This window comes from Trachypithecus francoisi, unplaced genomic scaffold (assembly GCF_009764315.1).
Source record: "Trachypithecus francoisi isolate TF-2019V2 unplaced genomic scaffold, Tfra_2.0 Contig01440, whole genome shotgun sequence".
NCBI lineage: Eukaryota > Metazoa > Chordata > Mammalia > Primates > Cercopithecidae > Trachypithecus > Trachypithecus francoisi.
Genome location: NW_022681431.1, coordinates 9,525,001 through 9,543,287, shown reverse-complemented (window position 1 = coordinate 9,543,287; position 18,287 = coordinate 9,525,001). Strand labels below are relative to the sequence as shown.

At 56.0% G+C, this 18,287-nt stretch overlaps 3 protein-coding genes and 1 non-coding gene across 8 annotated transcripts in view; all 4 read right to left on the bottom strand.

Moving 5' to 3' along the window:
* The window catches only part of DMTN (dematin actin binding protein), a 34,026-nt gene extending 33,706 nt beyond the window's left edge, over positions 1-320 (bottom strand). For 2 of the 3 annotated variants that reach the window (XM_033227594.1, XM_033227488.1), the window contains exon 1: positions 37-320. The gene's annotated coding sequence lies outside the window, so the exon portion shown is untranslated. The remainder of the gene's footprint in view (positions 1-36) is intronic. The other variant, XM_033227618.1, reaches the window with a different exon arrangement.
* A 122-nt stretch (positions 321-442) lies between these two features.
* FGF17 (fibroblast growth factor 17) lies at positions 443-6,870 on the bottom strand. 2 transcript variants are annotated; one of them, XM_033227394.1, is made up of 5 exons: positions 6,274-6,870; positions 6,062-6,098; positions 2,946-3,123; positions 2,604-2,710; positions 443-1,311 (listed from the first exon to the last, which is right to left on the bottom strand). In XM_033227394.1, exons 1-5 carry the CDS (start codon positions 6,306-6,308, stop codon positions 1,018-1,020), a joined length of 651 nt encoding a protein of 216 aa, XP_033083285.1. In that variant the 5' UTR covers positions 6,309-6,870; the 3' UTR covers positions 443-1,017. The 2 variants fall into 2 exon arrangements, with proteins under 2 accessions (XP_033083285.1, XP_033083279.1); XM_033227388.1 differs by lacking the exons at positions 6,062-6,098; positions 6,274-6,870 and having other exon boundaries at positions 2,946-4,062.
* Positions 6,871-12,511: 5,641 nt separating this feature from the next.
* NPM2 (nucleophosmin/nucleoplasmin 2) overlaps positions 12,512-18,287 on the bottom strand; it is a 12,443-nt gene continuing 6,667 nt past the window's right edge. For both annotated transcript variants that reach the window (XM_033227365.1, XM_033227375.1), the window contains 5 exons: positions 16,119-16,212; positions 15,091-15,257; positions 14,823-14,857; positions 12,863-12,896; positions 12,512-12,757 (listed from right to left, as the gene is read on the bottom strand). In XM_033227365.1, the coding sequence (XP_033083256.1) occupies positions 12,713-12,757; positions 12,863-12,896; positions 14,823-14,857; positions 15,091-15,257; positions 16,119-16,212 (375 nt within the window). In that variant the 3' untranslated portion in view covers positions 12,512-12,712. The remainder of the gene's footprint in view (positions 12,758-12,862; positions 12,897-14,822; positions 14,858-15,090; positions 15,258-16,118; positions 16,213-18,287) is intronic.
* On the bottom strand, positions 16,929-17,031 carry LOC117096087. The gene has a single exon (XR_004442342.1). It is a non-coding gene; the product is annotated as a small nucleolar RNA U13 (small nucleolar RNA).

The following is an 18,287-nucleotide window of genomic DNA, read 5'->3' as shown; positions in this document are numbered from 1 at the left end:
CCGCCCAGCCCCACTCCCCGCCCCCGCCCTCCTCACCGGAAAAAAAAGCAATTTCGCTGCCCGAGGAGGCTCCTGGCGTCCGCGGGCCGCCCGGGCCTCGCCGGGCTCCGCAGGGCCCTCGCCTGCGCCTCGGGCCTGGGGCCCGGCTGGATGCACGTCCCGGCCCCGGCCCCTCTGGGGGCTCGGGTTTTCTTCCCCAACAGGTAGCACGGGCCGCGCCGCGCGAGCCCAGGAAACCCGAGCCCGCGCCAGGGAGGGGCCGCCCGGCCGGGACGCGCCCTGGACCGCCCGCCTCCCGCGGGGCCGATCCCGCCGCCTCCCGGGGGCCCCAGCGCTGCGGGCCGCGCCTGCACCTGCCGGGGCCACGCCCGGCCGGGGACGGGCAGGCTCGTTTCCAGGGGTACTTGGTGGTCGGATCCCCCACCCCGCTTCAGATAACCTATTTGCAGGAAAATGGTTTTATTCCGGGGCTGGGAGTTGGGGGTGGGGTGCAGGCCTGGGTCGTGGAATGTGAGGAGTGGCCAACCCTCTATTTTCCTCTCTCTCTCTCTCTCTCTCTCCCTCTTTCTGTTTTCCTGAAACAAACAAACAAACAAAAGTCCCTTCCTACAGTCTGGCCAGGAGGAGTTTGGGGGCTGGGGGCAGACTGAGGGAGATCCGGGGAGCAGATTTTGAGGACAGCCACCTCCAGACAGTTGTCTGCAAGGCCTTCAGTCGCTGACCTTTCAGCGGGCTTCAGGAGCCCGGCTGGGAGGCCGGCAGAGGCTGGCGGCCTGAGATCAGGGTGACACTCAGTTCCTCTCCAGGGCCTGCCACCTGTCCGGGAAGGGTGCACTGTACCAGCCGCCCCTGGGGCACTGGCCTGCCCCTTCCCAGCTAGGGGTTCGGATGTTTGGCGGCCCTCAGGGTCCTCCCTGGGGGATCTGGCTCCCCTCCAGCCACCCCAGCCCAGTCCTTGGATTAAGAAGGGAAGGGGGTGGGGAGGCGCCCAGGGGCTGCTGCCCCCTGCCTCCCAAACTACGTGAGGGGCTGGGGCCGCCGCGTGCGCTTGGTCCGGCGGGTGGGGGCGGAGCCCACAAACTCGAACTGCTTCTGCTTCTCGGCGTGGTTAGGGAAGGGCAGCTGGCCCTGGTAGAGGCGCTTGATGAAGTGGGCCTCGCGCTGGTTCTGGCGGCTGCGGGAAGCCTGGCGGGGCCGCCCCTGCCTCGTGAAGGCCATGAACCAGCCCTCGTGCCGGGCGTTCTGGAAGGCCGTGTAGTTGTTCTCCAGCACGATCTCCGTGAACACGCAGTCTTTGCTCTTCCCGCTGGGCTGCGGGAGAAGCAAGGACAGGAAGGGCATTTGTCCACCTACCCTGGTCTGGGGTGTTGCCCTTAGCGCCTATTTTGGTCGACTGAGGAGGGACAACGGGAACAACGGGGCCGTGAACCCAGGGAACTCTGCCTGGCATCCTAGTTAGAGGCAACCGTGGCCAACGCAAACAGGCTATGTGGATCTGAGTTGTAGGCTTGTCATTTAGTGGTCCTGTACCAGGCTGGGCCTCAGCTTTCTGAGATGCAGGTGAAAATCAAGGTCCTGCAGCAGTTCCCAGCATGCCCGGGCCCTTAGCACTGAAATGCTCATGGAGCCTAGGTGAGTGGTGCTGCTGAGCATGGGAGAGGAGGCAGCAGCCTCCAATGAGAAGAAAGAAGGGTGTCAGTGTGGCCACCCATCCCACCCTGTCAGCAATCAGGGGTCTGTGCCCATTTCTACAGACAAGAAGCCTGAGATTTGACAAAGATAAGCAAACCAGAGGTCATTTGGTCAGCAACAGCTGAATGGGAAGATGGGATTGCCTGGTTTCAAAAGAAGTGGAATTCTCCCACCCAGCAGGACTGGGCTCACTGTGCGCTTCAGTTACAGGAGCAGCTGCTTAGTGTCTGTCTTGCTAGCTGGAGCCCACTGGCCCCACTGAACTTGGGGGAGTTCCTGTCTTACATCTGTGCCCCACTTTACACCCTCAACAGCCTTTAGTCCTCCACCCAGAGGCTGCAGTGTCAGGTAGATGCTAAACTCTTACTGATGCCTGCTGGAGAAATACTCCTGACATCAGCCCCACAGATCCCAATGGCTCGCCAGTCTCCTCAGAGGGCTAATAGAGTCCCGGGGACTCATTTAAATAGAGAAACCAGACCGGGCTCAGTGGCTCACGCCTGTAATCTCAGCACTTTGGGAGGCTGAGGTGGGAGGATTGCTTCAGCCCATGAGTTTGAGACCAGCCAGGGCAACATAGTGAGGCCCTATCTCTACAAAAAAAAAAAAAAAAAAATTAGCTGGGCATGTGCCAGCTACTACTTCGGAGACTGAGGCGAGAGGATTGCTTGAGCCCAGGAGTTTGAAGCTGCAGTGGGCTATGATTGTGCCACTGCACTCCAGCCTAGGTAGCAGAGCAAGACCCGGGACTCTAAAATAAAGAAACCAGAGAGGGTGGGTGGGCTGAGAGTAGGATGGGAAGTCTTTACGCAGGAGGGTGTGACTCAGAGGAGAGAGGGGAGCTTGATGCCTTATATGTCCCCACCCCAGTAGGGCTGACTCTGTTACTGTTTCCAGTCTCCCAGCCTCACCTTCCCGATGAGCTTGCCCCTCTTGTTCATACAGATGTACTTCTCGCTCTCAGCCCCTTTGATGCGAACCCGGCTGCCAAATGTGTCCGTCTCCACTATGAGCTTGGCTGTGGTGGGGAAGGGGAGAAAGACCTCCGTCCATCGGGGCTGCCAGCCTATGGCTACGGCAGGGGACCACCCAGCCACACTGACCTCCAGACTCAGGCGAAGGGGTTGGGGACGCTCAGGCCCTTGGGGCCCTCAGCCCTGACACAGGATCTGGGGATGGACCAGGAGGTGAGGCAGGGCGGAAGTGAGGCAGAGTGGAGGTGTGGGTGGCCTGAGGGGAGGGCCAGCTCTCACCAAACTTGTTGCCGTCCTCAGCAGTGGCGGAGATGCGACGCCCGGTGACCTGCACGTGCTTGCCACTGGTCCGGCTGTAGAGCTGGTACTCGCGGATCTGCCGCCTGCTCAGCTGGTCGGTCATGGCGCCCTGGTCCCTCACGTACTGGTTAAAATTAGGAGACGGGTGATTCTCCCCCTTTGCGGTTACCAAGGGAAAAATAGTGTCAATTTGCTTTGGGTGACACCACCACTGGTCCATCCAAGGGAGAGGGGTGAGGAGGTGAATGTATTGGGGACAGGCCAGTTGTCCTGCAGAGTGAAGTGGGCATGTGGCCATAACCTTCCCAGGCCCCTGGGTGAGCCGGTCATAACCTCTTGGCTTTGCGTCTACCTTACAGAAGGGACTGGGGTCTGCCCAGGCTAGGGGACACTTATTGACAGAGCACAGCCCTGGAATCAGGATTCTGGGAGCTGGAAGGAGCCCTCGGGGTTCTATCCCATCCTCATATTCTATGAAGGAGGTACACGGGACACACAGCTCATTAGGGACAGAACCGCTGTCCCTGCCTCTTAGACCAGAGCCTGTCATCTCCCCCAGAACTCCAGGGACATGCTCCATTAGCCAGGACAACCAGATTCCTTCCTCATCCTCTCCTCTGGCCTTGAAAGACCCCGTGCCCAGCACACAGGGGCACAGAGCAGATGGTGCTGTGAGTTAGGGTTACCAGAGAGCATGTGGGGGACTCTGAAAGCTCCTGCAGGGTCCCGTGAGCATTTCTTCAAAGCACTAACTGCGGAATCCTGAGCTCATACCCATCTTCTCCCTGGCCTCGCCCCTTGGTGCTCAGGGCCCTTCCAGCGTTCCTCCCTCCTCTATGGGCTGGAGCTGGGGCTGGGCACTATGGGAGAACAGGCAGGCAAAGTGCCTCCTTAGCAGAGGGAGGCAGAGGCAGCACCAAGAGGACAGGCGCTATCAGCAGTGGCCCAGTGGCTGCCCTTGCCAGGCGGCTCCTTAGCCACAATGTAACAGAGGCTCCCAGCCAGTTGGTGGGATGCGCCCGCCCACCTGCTTCCCCTTTGGGTTGAGGGAGAGGAACCATTTCCCCCACACACTGTGCAAAGCCAGGAGGAGTACCGCCTCCCAGCTAGGTCTCTCCTTACCCATCTGTAAGGCTAAGTGAGAGAGACTCAGAGTACTTCTTCCCCTCCATCCTGCAAGGTGCGACCCAGGCTAGGTGTCCTGGCTGCTGACAGCAGCCTCAGCTCCGGCAGGAGAATGCACCTTTTCTGTTGTTTCTCTCTCTACCTGGATGCTGCTGCCTGGGACAGCTTTTCCTATCCCCTGCCCCAAATCCCTAATTCCACCTTTATCCCAGGCCCAACCTCAGCCATCTGGACACAGCTAGACCCAGATCAGCATCTGTTAGGGGCTACTGTCTCCTAGGGAGGGGGTGGGAAATGTCACCTTTGAGGCGGGGGGATGAGGGAGCAGCTCTCAGAGCTGGACGTTTAACCTGCGCAGGGTTCACACTTCCTGTGCACCACTGCTCATTTCCAATTGCAGCTCCCCATAGAGCAGCCTCTGCTCAGCCTCTGCAAGACCTGCCCCTTGCCCCACCCTGGAGCATTTGGGGTGGGGGACCTGCCCAGCCTGCCCCTCCCTGGCCTCCCTTCCAGGGGATGGGGTCCTGCCTATCCCAGTCCCACCTCCTGGCCCAGGTTCAGGCCCTCCGCCCCTCTTGGCCTACGGCCTCCTCTGGCAGTCTGTTCCAGGTCAGGAGCAGAGAGCGCCCCCCCCGAAGCCCCCTCCTTTCCTTGTCCCCTTCAAGCCTTTCACAAAGGCAGCCCCACGCCCCCCCACAGCCCACAACCCACAAGTCCCTCTCCCCGCGGGACCTAGCCTGTCCCTTTCATGTTCCCGCTGCGGGAGGACCTCCCCTTCCACCACTGCAGACAGCTGCTTGTCAGACAGCCCCTCAAGCATGGCTGTGGTCCGGCCTGCTGGCCCCCCCTCCCAGGGGGGTGAGGGGGCACTTCAAGGGGGAAAGGACCGCTTTGCCACCTTCCCTGAGTCCTGAATGGGGCCTCAGCCAGGCCATAAACGCCCGGCCAGCCGCACCATTGTGCTAGTTCCCCTCCAGAACAGGTTGGGCCCACCCCCAGCCCCCTCCCAGCCAGGCTGGGGGCTTTCTTCTGGCTCCCCCTGGATGTGTGAAGCAAAAGGCCTGGAACGGGGCTGGAGCAAAAGGGGGAAGAAAGGGGGGGGGAGTTGTCTCTCCCTCTCCCACCCCCCCACTGCTTCAAAGGCTGCCCCTTTCCCTCTCCCAGAGAAAAGGCATTTACCTTCAAAAAAAGTCCCCACTGGATATGAAGAGAAGCGGGCCTCTGGCCTGGGAAAGCCAAGCGATCTCTCCCCAGAGCGGTTCTGGACCAGTGCATTTTAATAGCTGCACTTTTATGGAGGATCACAAAAAAGGGAGCAAGCCTCGCACTGGGGGCTGAGACTTGGGGGTGGGAGGTGTGCATGGAGGGAGGTGGGGGGCCGACTTGGGGTGGGGGAAGTGTGGAGAAGCAAACCCTGCATCCCGTCCCCAACAAACCTCTTTGGGCTTGACCTCTGTGCCCTCCAGGTGAGGAGTCACCTCACCCTGGCCGGGCATTCCGGACATGCTCACGAGACCCCCACCCTGGGCATCTGTACTGATGGGAGTAGGGTGGCGAGAGGGACATACGAGTGGTTTTGCATCAAAACCTGTCCTTTCAGGTACTGGCAAACCCAAGCCTCACCTGAGCCATCACCTCCACCCGCTTCCAACCGCTCCAGGCTCCATCCCTCAAGTCCGGAGTGCCCACGCACTTAGCCTTCTGGGGGAACCCGGTGGAGAGGGAGGGAGAGGAGCAGAGACCCAGGGGAAGTGGGGAGGGTCCTCAGAGGGAGACAGAGGTAAAACCTCAGTCAGCCCCCTTCCTTGCCCTCCCCATCAAAGGCTCACCCCCTCCAAACCTCAGTGCCTCCTGAACCCAGGGAGAGGCCAGACTCTGCCTCTGTCCACCTGAAAGGAGCCGGTCCCCTGCACCCGCCCTGGTTAGGTGGGGTGGGAAAACGGGGAAAGCCGGTGGGAACGCCTGCCTACCTGAGTTTGACAGCAGAGAATCAGCAGCTGTAAGCACCTGTGCAGGGAGAGGAGGTAAGCCCAGGTGTGGGTGCCAGCCACAAGCCTAGGGTGCGCCCAGGCCCCCGCCCTGCCAGCCCTGCACACGCACGCGTGGGAGTCCCGAGAAGAGGAGGGCTGCCCTGAGGCTGGAAATGGCAACAAAACTCCAGTGGGAGAGGTAGCACACTTACAGAGTGAGGTTGGGCAGCAGGCGGGCGGCTCCCATCGCTGGAGAGGTTCCTCAGGCGGTTGCCCCCCTGCCCCCAAGCTCAGGAGCAGATGTGGGAAGTCCCCAGGGGTAGAGTCCCAGAGAAGCCAAGGTCTCTCCGAGCCACAGGTTTTCAGGGGGGCGAGGAGGAGAGAAAGGGGAGGAGGAGGAGGAGAAAAAAGAGGGAGGAGGAGGGGGAGGAGGAGGGCGTAATTGGGAGACTGAGGTATGAGGTGTCCACCTTCCTGGCCAGTGAGGCTGCAAAGCAGATGCGGGTGGGGGCGTGCGCTCTGTGCCCTCTGGGCTGCCAGTCTCTCCTGGGCCACCCAGTGCAGAGATGGAGCAGTGGGGGCCTTCTGAAGGAGGTGGCCCTGCTGTCTCCCGCTCTATTCCTGACCCTCAGAGACTGGCCAAACTCGACGCAGGCAAACTCGATGTGTGGCAGGCAAGGGAGGGGAGCCCCTCCTCCCCTCTCCGGGTCTGCGTCTCCTGCCCTCAGGTCTGGTGCCCCACCTCCCCAGTCTCCTGCCCTCAGGTCTGGTGCCCCACCTCCCCAGTCTCCTGCCCTCAGGTCTGGTGCCCCACCTCCCCAGTCTCCTGCCCTCAGGTCTGGTGCCGCACCTCCCCAGTCTCCTGCCCTCAGGTCTGGTGCCCCACCTCCCCAGTCTCCTGCCCTCAGGTCTGGTGCCGCACCTCCCCAAGGGTGAGCTGCAGGTGTCAAGCGGGGCTGGGGTCTCTGGTTCTGGCTCTGGAGTGGAAATTCCCAGAAGCAGCCTTACAAGGAGGAGCCTCCCTCCAGGGGGCAGGGGTGGGCTTGGCTTGGAGCAGCTGATTGCCTGGGAAGGAGCGGTTAAGGCTGTCCTGACCGGCAGCAAATACTGGGTGCAACAGGTTGGGGGTCAGAGGTGGGTTGGCAGGTATAGATGGAGGTCTAGGAAGAATCCCAATGGAGAGGTGCAAAAGCTGGCCTGAGACAGAGACTCAGAGAAGAGCGGGGTGTCCTGGCCTAAGCCCCTTTTCCTTGGGCTTCTGTAGTTCCATCAGAGAAATGAGGACAGGAATGCCTCAGGGTGTTGGGGGGTTTAGTGTGAAATCAGCGCACAGCCGACTTCAAGAGGTCCCAGCTCCACTCACCATTCTGCATCCCCTTCCTCCCAGTGCCTGTCCCTGGAGCCTCTCTAAGCTAGGAGCAGCTCAGAGTCCCCTCCCTGTGTCCCGTGTTCCTGAGCAGCTGCCTGGGATGAAGTGCCTACCAGCCTCTTCCCCTGACCTCTGGTCCCACATTGCTCGGTACAATGCCAGGGACTAGCCCATTTTGCCGATGAGAAAACTGAGGCACACTGGGAGGTAGTTTGCTCAGAATGGCCCAGCTAGTGAATGGAATAGCTAGAATGGAAAAGTCCATCCTTCTTCTGTTCTGCATGGTTTGAGTTGCCACCCTCCAGATCCAGCCCCAAACCTGCTTCATTGTAGGGACACAGAAGCCTTCCTGGGTTTTTAGGATTAAAGGTGGAATCCGAGGTCCTGGAGACTGGTGAACAGAGAGCTCCATGCTGTTCCCTCCCTACAGAAAAGTGGATGACGGTGACTGCAGAAGATAGGAGGGCCTGGGGGTCTGCTTGGGGATCTCTGAGGGAAGACCCACTGTGAGTGAGCAGAGCTCAGGCCCCAGCTCTGGGCTCCCTGGAGTTCTCCGGGTGGGAAGGGAAGGGTAAGTGGCGGATGTGGATTTATTTACCTAAAGAGATGACCAGGGGGGCGAAACTCTCACCTGTGGGTTCCTTCTCACCTTCCTGAGCTCCATCAATCCACAAAGTGGTCTGCCACCCCTGCCCCCATGCACTGACCAGTGCAGGCAGCTCCGGGCTCTCCTCTCCACAGGCTCTTCCTCGGGGACCCAGCCCAGGAGTGGGTGCAGCCTGAGCTTGTGTGGGGAGGATGGGCAAGCCCTGGCCTTGCTTACCGGGGGAGTCCGGGGATTTGGAATGAAACTCAAAGAATGTCAAAGCTAGAAGGGGTCTTAGGGATTCATCATTTGTTCCAACTTCCTCATTCCTTGGATGAGAGCCAGAGAGGGCAAGGGACTTGCCCCAAGCCTCACAGCTAGCTGGTGGCATGGCTGGGACAAGGCACCAGGTGCCCACGTGCTCACCTCTCTGCTTTCCCCCTGTGGATCCTTCGGGTCACTTCCATTCCACGTTCTTCCCATCATCTGCAGTCTGGGTTACACTCTGCCTCTTCCGGCAGCTCTGGCTCATTCCCTGAGAAACTTTCAACCTCACGTCCACAACCTCACCAGCTCCCAGTCCCCAGGCAGGGCATTAAAGAGAGCACAGACACGTGGAGGGGACAGCTCAGGCCTTAGGTTCCAGGGTGGAGGTGTCAGCTGGGGGCAAAAGTTGGGTGAGGGTTCCAATTTATGCTGTCGGGACTCACTGGCCATGGGGACAGTGGGAGCCACTCAAGGCCTCTGAGTCCAAGCACCTGGTTTCTATCCATGGGGACAGGGCCTGCTGTCACTGGCCAGCCCTCAGGCCAGCCTGGGTCTCCATGGTAACAGATGCCAGCAGACAAACTGGGCCTCGGGGCTTAGCCAGGGGGTTAGCTCTGGGCATGGCTGGATGGCCTGTGTCACAGGCAAGACAGCTGTGGCTCCTTGTCCCTTCCGATTGGGTACCTACAAGCCTGGCCTTCTAACTTGGTGTGCTCCTTTACGCCCATGGGGAAGCCAGTGGTGGGCCCTGAGTGGAGAGGCAGCATGGAGCCCTTGATTTTATCCCCCCCCCTTGCCCTGGTCCTTATATGCTGTGTGACCTGTGGCAAGTCCCTTCACTTCTGTGATTTCAGGGTCCCAGTTTATAAAAAGGAAATGGCTACTACCAGGGATGCTGTCAAAACCACCGCCATCCACATCAGCTGAGATAAAGGACTTGCAGAAATGCAACAAGTGCCACAAGAATGGGTGCAGAGGCCCATTTTGTGGTTTAGCCTCAGTTGACCTAAACTGTCAGACTTTCTCCCTTGACTGGAGTAAGCTGGGAGTAAGGGGGAGTGAAGAAGGGTGGGGTTTATTAACATTCATTGCTGGGGGGGGGTGGCGTTCAGGAGGTGATAAGGGAACTGAGAAGTAGCCTGGGCTGCTGTGCTTAATCCCCACCCCTTAGTGCCAAGTTCAACACCCCCAGCTGGGGTCGTCTCACGCCTGCCTCTCCTAACAACCCAGCTGGTGCAAACACAGAGCCCACCTGCAGGTCAGCCACTTGCCACCACCTGCTTGAGCCCAGCCCACCCTCTTCCTGCCGAAAAACAGAAGCGTTGGGACGGGAAGGGCGAAGGACAGAGGTCAAAGGGTGCTCTAGCAAGGAGGATGGAATTTTTGCAATTTTTTTTTTTTTTTGAGACTGGAGTTTCATTCTTATTGTCCAGGCTGGAGTGCAATGGCGTGATCTCAGCTCACCGTAACCTCCGTTTCCCAGGTTCAAGTGATTCTCCTGCCTCAGCCTCCCGAGTAGCTGGGATTACAGGTGCCCACCACCACGCCTGGCTAATTTTGTATTTTTAGTAGAGACGGGGTTTCTCCATGTTGGTCAGGCTGGTCTCAAACTCCCGATCTCAGTTGATCCACCCACCTCGGCCTCCCAAAGTGCTGGGATTACAGGCGTGAGCCACAGCACCCGGCCTCCACCTTTGCAATTTATTTCCTACTGCCTGCTTGCAAATCAAAATCAAGTGATCACTGGTTTATCTGCTGCGTGCCTTCATGTGCTTGGGGCCAAATACGTGCTTGGCTGTAGAGAGGCCTGGCTGTCCCTTGAGGACTACCATTACATGGTTGACTGACTTCTAACTCCTGCTCTCAGTTTACAAGACTTCGTAAACTGTGCACCAGCTCATGCCTCCCTGCCATCAGCAGAGTGGTCAAAATCCAGGGCTCTGGGGCCGGACTCCCTGGCTCCTCTGCCAGCCGTGTCACCTTGGGGCAACTTGTCTAACCTCTCTGTGCCACACTTTCCTCATCTGAGAAATGGGGCTGGGCCAGGTGTGGTGGCTCACACCTGTAATCCCAGCACTTTGGGCGACCGAAGTAGAAGGATAGCTTGAGGTCAGGAGTTTGAGACCAGCCGGGGCCACGTAGTGAGACCCCCATCTCTACAAAAATGTTAAAAAATGAGCTGGGTGTGGTGGTGCGTCCCTGTATTCCCAGCTACTTGAGGGGGCTGAAGCGGGAGGATATAGGTGGAACCCAGAGTTCAGGACTACAGTGAGCCATGATCGCGCCACTGCACTCCAACCTGGGTGACAGAGTGGGACCCAGTCTCTAAAAAAAATTAAAAAAAAAAAAAAGAAATGGAGCCAATCACAATCCCCTTAAGGCACGGTTATGAGGATTAAAGGAGTGGGTCGTGGGTATTAGCAGCTGTCACTGCAGCGATCCCCCTTCAAGTAGGTGTCTGCCTTGGACCTTTTGCATGCTCTGCTCCTGTTCCCAGGGACGTCCTCTGCCAGCTCCTTATGAAGTCCATTGGCCCCTTCTTGTCCATTGCCTCCTCCAGGAGACCTTCTCGCCAAACTGCTTCCCCCTGCCCCCTCAATTCACCTGTTCCACTCCCTTCAAAGCACCGGACAGTAACTGAAATGACTGTGTTGAGTTTTGTTTCCCTAAACTGTAAGTGACTTGAAGGTGAGGAACTGGGTTTGTCTACCCCGGGTCACTGTGGATGAAACCAAGTTCGAAAAGCACCAGCTGCCCACATGGAGCAGTCCCCCTTGTCACTCTCTGGACGACCTGAAGTTAGTGGTTTGTCCCCTTGTTGGAGGGTGGGACTCTGGGTGACCTGAAGTTAGTGGCTTGTCTGTTGGAGGGCGGGACAGCACCCACATCTGTCTCATGGGTGTAGGAAACATGCAGGGAGAATGTCACCCTGGGCGGGCGCAGTGGCTCACATCTGTAATCCCAGCACTTTGGGAGGCCGAGGCGGGAGGATCTCTTGAGCCCAGGAGTTGGAGACCAGCCTGGGCAACATAACAAGACCCCCTCTCTACAAAAAAATTTAAAATTCATTGTGGTGTGGTGGCTCGCATCTGTAGTTCCAAGATCTTTGGGAGACTGAGGTGGGAGGATTGCTTGAGCCCAGGAGGTCGAGACTGCCGTGAGCTAAGACTGTGCCACTGCCCTCCAGCCTGGGTGACAGAGTGAGACCCTGTCTCTAAAAAAATGAAAAAAAAAAATAAAAAAAATGAATACCACCCTGCCCTCTACTACCTCTGTCTCTGGTCTCAAGAGAAGCTATAGCTGGACAGGAGGCCCCAGCCTGGCTGTTGACTTTCCCAGGCAGGTGTTCAAAGAGCTCCGACCTCCTGGGCCCCATACCTGGGGATCCTAGGGAGGATGGCAGGACCAGCTCCCCACTGGTTCACTTCAGGCCTGGCCCCCGAGAGTGCTGGAGAGGGGCAGGGAGAAGCCAGCAGAGGCGCTACATGGATAACCCTGAGTGGGGGGCCCATCTGTGTGTTTGCCTGCTCCAGGGACTGCACCAGCGTCACCCACGTGTGAACAGCCCTCCAGAGTCCCCTCTGCACACCGGGGAGAGGGTAGGGGTCCCCCACCCCATTTTCCAGTCCTCTCTTGACCTCGCCCCTATGCTTGACTGAGGCCTGCTTGATAGCATGTGGGGCTTGGCGCCTCTGTAAAGCTCATCCCATCTACCCCATCTCAAAGGTTTCCTTGAGGGTGCGGGCCTCTGGCTCCTGCCTGACCTAGATCTTCACACGCGGGAGGTCCCTGTAAGAGCTGGCCCCTAAGAGAAGCAAGCAGGAAGAATGGATGTCCCTGAGGTCCCCATAGATGCTCTGCACACAGTAGCTGCCTGACAGGAGTATGGTTGGGTGAAGACCGTGGGGCAAGGCCCTTTCTGGTAGCTTGAGCAGCTATAGCCCTTGGGTGCCTATAAACCTAGCCCTGCCCGGAGGGAGTGTGCGGGCTGCAAATCCACCTGACACTCAGCTCAGCAGAAGGCAGACTCTAGGCTCTTCCCTTGCCACTGGGGGAGAATTGGGGGTGCCGAGGAGGAGGGACACAGCAGGCTCAGGCCGCGGGGGCTGGGTACAGGGAGGCAGGTATGACCTCAGGGCCTGGGTGCACTGGTTCAAGGCTGCCCTCTGCCGGGCACTTGGGCTGGCGCTGCAGACAAGGAGGCCGGCTCCAGGGAAGAGAAGGGAAGTCCTGACTAGGCAACTTTATTGTGACCCCGAGGTGGGGCTCTTCACTGGGGGTCTCCTGAAAGCGGAGAGTTGGGGGTGAGGGGCTCTCATGTTGCCCCTACAACACCCCTGTCACATTCAGACACAGATGGAGGGGCCGGGCAGGGGCACCCTGTGCCCGCAGCACTGTCCAGGGAAGGCCCACTTTGCACCGTGGCCCCTCATTTCTTGAATCCTGGCTTCTTGGGTCTGGCTGTGGCTTTGGCCTGTGGAGGGAAGGCAGGGCTCCAGGGTCCCATTCCCTTCTCCATACCAGACAGCCCCCCCCAGAAAATACCCACTTGTCTCAGGGGCCACCTGGTTCTACTCACCTTTTTCGCAGGGCTCTTGTCTCTAACGCTGGCTCTGCAACAGGGTGGAGTGGAGCAGGAGTGGGATGGGGGTCAGGGAGAGAGCTCAGCTCCAGACCAGTGGCATGGCCCTCCCAGTGCCCACCCTGGAAAGCAAGCCCGGCTGCTCCTCCTGGGGACCACTCGGACTCTTTAAACAAAGGGGTGAGTGTGTGTGCATGTACACGCACATGTGTTTTCCTTAGGCTTCTATCTTCATTGGGTTATCACAAATGTCTTTTTGTTTTGTTTTGTTTTTGAGATGGAGTCTGGCTCTGTTGCCCAGGCTGCAGTGACACCATCACAGCTCACTGCGGCCTCCTGGGCTCAAGTGATCCTCCTGCCTCATGAGTAGCTGGGACTGCAGGTGTGCACCACCACACCTGGCCCACAAATGTCTTTTTCATTATAAAATATTAACCATTTTGTATAAAATATAGCAAATAGACAAGAAAATACATTACTTAGAGTTTTCTTTACTGCCCACACTTAACACTCTGGTGTATTTTCTTTCAGGGTTATTATTTTTTTTGGTCAAACTTTTTTTTTTTTTTTTTTTGAGATGGAGTCTTGCTCTGTTGCCCAGGCTGGAGTGCAGTGGTCTGATCTTGGCTCACTGCATCCTTCACATTCCGGGTTTAAGTAATTCTCCTGCCTTAGCCTCCTGAGTAGCTGAGATTACAGGCATGTGCCACCACGCCCAGCTAAATTTTGTATTTTCAGTAGAGACAGGGTTTTGCTATGTTGGCAAGGCTGGTCTTGAACTCCTGACCTCAAGTGAGTCTCCCACCTTGGCTTCCCAAAGTGCTGGAATTACAGGTGTGAGCCACCACACCCGGCCTGGTCAAACTCTTAAAAAAAAATGTGTGAAATAAAAATGACTTTATGTCCTGCTATATGAACTATCAATACTCTTGTCAGGTGCAGAGGTTCACACTTGTAATTCCAGTGCTTTGGGAGGCTAAGGCAGGAGGATTGTGTGAGACCAGGAGTTGAGATCAGCCTGGGCAACAAAGAAAGACCCTATCTCTACACAAAACTTAAAAGTTAGCCATGCATAGTGGCACGTGCCTATAGTCCCAGCTACTTGGAAAGCTGTGGTGGGAGGATCACTTGAGCCCAGAAAGTTAAGGCTGCAGTGAGCCATGATTGTGCCATCACACTCTGGCTTGGGTGGCAGAGCAAAACCCGGTCTCATTAAACAAACAAACCAAAACTATACACATACTTTCCAGGTTGCTATATTTTTCATAAGCATTATTAATATTCCATTGAAAAAAGAGATGTAGTTTAGTCAATTGTCACATTGGTAGACATTTAGAATGCTTCCATTTTTTCACTATTTGAATAATGTCATGATAAGCAACTTTTTTTAATTTTGTTTTTTGAGACTGAGTCTCGCTGTGTCATCCAGGCTGGAGTGCAGTGGCACAATTTCGGCTCACTGCAACTTTTCCCTGGGCTCAAGCAATTCTCATGCCTCAGTCTCCTGAGTAGTTGGAATTACAGGCACACCACCAGGCCCGGCTAATTTTTGTATTTTTAGTAAACACAGGGTTTCATCATGTTGACCAGGCTAGTCTCAAGCTCCTGATTTCAAGTGATCTGCCTGCCTTGGCATCCCAAAGTGCCAGGATTACAGGCACGAGCCACCGTGCCCAGCCATGAGAAATATCTTAGTGCAGATAATTTCCCCTGAATTTTGGATGGAATTCTGTGGAAGGAATTGCCTTCAGTGGAATTAGGTCCCAAGATAAGGATGTTGTAATGCTCTTCCAGAAAGGTGATGCCACCCTCCAGAGCTTCCATACCTGTGTGCCTGCGTGTGCAGGTATATACACCGTGTGTACATTTGTAAGCATACATGCCAACAGCACAGTATTCTAACACTGTATATCTCAGCTAAGAGACTTTGGCTAATTTAATAGGTAGGAAGAGTTACCTTGTTTCCTCTTGTTCTTTTTCCAGCTTTTTTTTCTGGGAACCAAAAAACAGTTTATTAGGAGAGTTAGGACAAAGTCCAGAGCCAGAACAGATTCCCAAGGTCCACAAGGTCCCCGCTGAGCACCTGGCCAGAACTAGCCGAGGTGGCCTTGGCCCATCCTGCACACTCAGCTTGGGAGGCTGGCCCAGGCTCCCGGTGGCCCATCCCTCTGACGTGCTTCTGTAGGGTACCACTTCCTTTCAAACAGCCACACCCTTTCCCCCACCTTAGCCACGCTCGCCTGCTTCTGGGGCACCAGCCTTTTGACTTGTTTGACAGGGCTTTCCTCCTCCAGAGATACATCTGCATCCTCATCCTCATCATCTTCCTCCTCTTCTTCCTCCTCCTCCCCTTCTTCCTCCTCCTCCTCCTCCCAGGTTAGGTCTGATGCTTCTGTGATAGCATGGGAAAGGGGGCAGGGGCACAGCTTCAGAGCTATAGAATCTCGATGCCCACCTCCCATTCTGTGATCCGTGTTGCTCCAAGCACTGCCCTGGAGGAATCCTAGCCTGGAGTTAACAGTGGTGACCTGCCTGACACTTGTACAGGGCGGCACCCTCTCTGGCCCTCTTGAGAGTAGAGGCCAGGGTAGGGTAGGGGGTCTAGGAAAGCCCTGCAGAGGGCTGGGGTGGTAGAAAGAGGGCAGGGGAAGCTCTGGGTAGGTAGGAGGAGGATTCATATTGGCAAGGGCTGGGGCCAAGGGTAAAGGTAGGCAGAGTGGTGGAAGAAGAGGAGGGAGAAGGGAAAAGAATCTAAAGCAAATAGCTAATGAACTGAAACCTTATCCTAAAAGACTTGCCAAGGCTTTTTAGCAGGAGAGTACCCTGATGAATGAGGCATAATCATACAGAAAAGAGGACCAGTTGAAGGGATCTTGAAGAAGTCAGCATCATGCTGCGTTGCTACAGTCCACGTTGCTGTGGTCTGCATCACTGCAGCAGCCACATCCTGAACAGTGGCTCCCTAGTACCGGGTATTACGCTGAGTACTTTTCCTGAATATCCCATTTATTCTTCACAACTGCTCTTTGAAGTTTACAAGCGAGGGGCTGCAGCCTACAGAGATCATAAGAGGGCAAAGAAGAACAGGGACCAGAGCCCTTGCCTTCCAGTCCAGGCTGCTGGTTGTCATGTTGCCTTTGGGGATTTTCTCCCCAAATTCAAGAATCCCTCCAGGGTTTGACTAGCTAGTGTATCTCGAGCCCCTGCCTGGCACGGTACTCTCGGACCTTCCTGAGCCCATGTTCTGACTTACCATAACGTTCCTGGCCACAGAGGAACACGGGTCCTGAGCCAGCCCGGAGTTGGAAAGTAACTGGGGGAGAAAGCTGCACTCCTACCATGGTGACCTGCAGCGGGAGGAAGCAGAGAAGAGAAGGCCACTTAGGCCTAGCACCTCTCGGGGGCTGGCCTCAGGCAGAAATACTGAGTTGATTTCCCTCCCCAAACTCTACACACTACTCATGGATTGTGTGGACCTTACTGTGTTCTCAGCCCTGTACCCCCCTGCTGAGGTGGGCTCTGTCCAAGAATGTGAACCTTGTAATCCCATTCTTACTGAGCTCACAGTTGCGCCTCCAAGCTGAAAGGCAGCTGTCGATAGGGAAGTCTGATTGCTATGGGCTAAATTACAGCTGTTCCCCCATCCTCCGAATTCCTACGTTGAAGCCCTATTCTCCACTATGATAGTATTTAGAAATGGGGGCCTTGGGAGGTCGTTAGATTTGGGGTCATGAGGGCGGGACCCTCATGACAGAACTAGTACCTTTACAATAAGAGACACTAGAGAACTCACTCACTCTCTTTCTCTCCACTCTCCTGCCCCACATGTGAACACATAGCAAGAAGGCTGCCATCTGCAACTCAGGGAGAAGATCCTTACCAGAACCCAACCATGCCGGCCCCCTGATCTCAGACCTCAAGCCTCCAGAACTGTGAGAAAACGTCTGTTGCTAAAGCCCTCCAGTCTGTGGTATTTTGTTATAGCAACTTGGGCAGACTGAGACACTCATCAAATGAGAAAGCAGATTCACGATTTTATGTACAGTACTACTTTCTTTTTTCACATCGGACAGGTAATGTGCCAACTCGTAACCAGGTTTGTGGGAGGCACATCTTACACACAAGTGTGAAACCCCAATCATCACACTTATAAATGACAAGAGCCTCTGTGGTACTTTTGCCTTATGCATAATGTATGGATATACATAATAAAGATTTTGGCTGGGCGCAGTGGCTCACACCTGTAATCCCAGCACTTTGGGAGGCCGAGGCGGGTAGATCGCGAGGTCAGGAGACCGAGACCATCCTGGCTAACACGGTGAAACCCTGTCTCTACTAAAAATACAAAAAATTAGCCAGGCATGGTGGCGGACACCTGTAGTCCCAGCTACTTGGGAGGCTGAGGCAGGAGAATGGCATGAACCCGGGAGGTGGAGCTTGCAGTGAGCTGAGATCCGGCCACTGCACTCCAGCCTGGCAGACAGAGCGAGACTCTGTCTCCAAAAAAAAAAAAAAAAAGAAAAAAAAAGAAAAAAGAAATGAAGAGAGGCAAGTGCAGGAGCTGGTGTGCAGCAACTGAGGGGAAATGGGCCTGAAAACAGCTAGGACTTTTCGCTTCAGAACTCACACATAGGCCGGGCACAGTGGCTCATGCCCGTAATCCCAGCACTTTGGGTGGCCGAGGCAGGCGGATAACTTGAGGTCAGAAGTTTGAGACCAGCCTGGTCAATATGGTGAAACCCTGTTTCTACTAAAAATACAAAAATTAGCCAGGTATGGTGGTGCACACCTGTAATCCCAGCTACTCAGGGAGCTGAGGCAGGAGAATGGCTTGAACCCAGGAAGCGGAGGTTGTAGTGAGCCGAGATTGCGCCACTGCATGCCAGCCTGGGCGACAGAACAAGACTCTGTCTTTAAAAAATACAACAAAGCAACACAAAAAACCTCACAGACAGGAGACAAGGCCTCGGGCTCAGGCGAGGAGAGTTGCAGCTGAGACCACCATAGGAAGGCTAGGACCCGCAAGGGCTGTACCCTCAGTAAAAGGCCCAAGGTAAGTGTTGAGGATTGCAGACTAAAAAGCCCAAACCAGCCCTCTTCCCCTCAAACATGAAAAAGAAAAATCAAAACCCTAGCCACCATAAAAGGAAGCTAACAAGGAAGCATGAATGGAAATAAAAGAAGCCTCCAGTGAGAGCCCACGACCCATAGCTGTGCGTCTCGCTGATGGGTCTGCATTTACTCAGTGAGTACTGCCAAGCCAAGAAATGTATAGAAAATCCCAAGCTGATGAGGCTGGGCGCGGTGGCTCAAGCCTGTAATCCCAGCACTTTGGGAGGCCGAGACGGGCGGATCACGAGGTCAGGAGATCGAGACCATCCTGGCTAACACAGTGAAACCCCGTCTCTACTAAAAATACAAA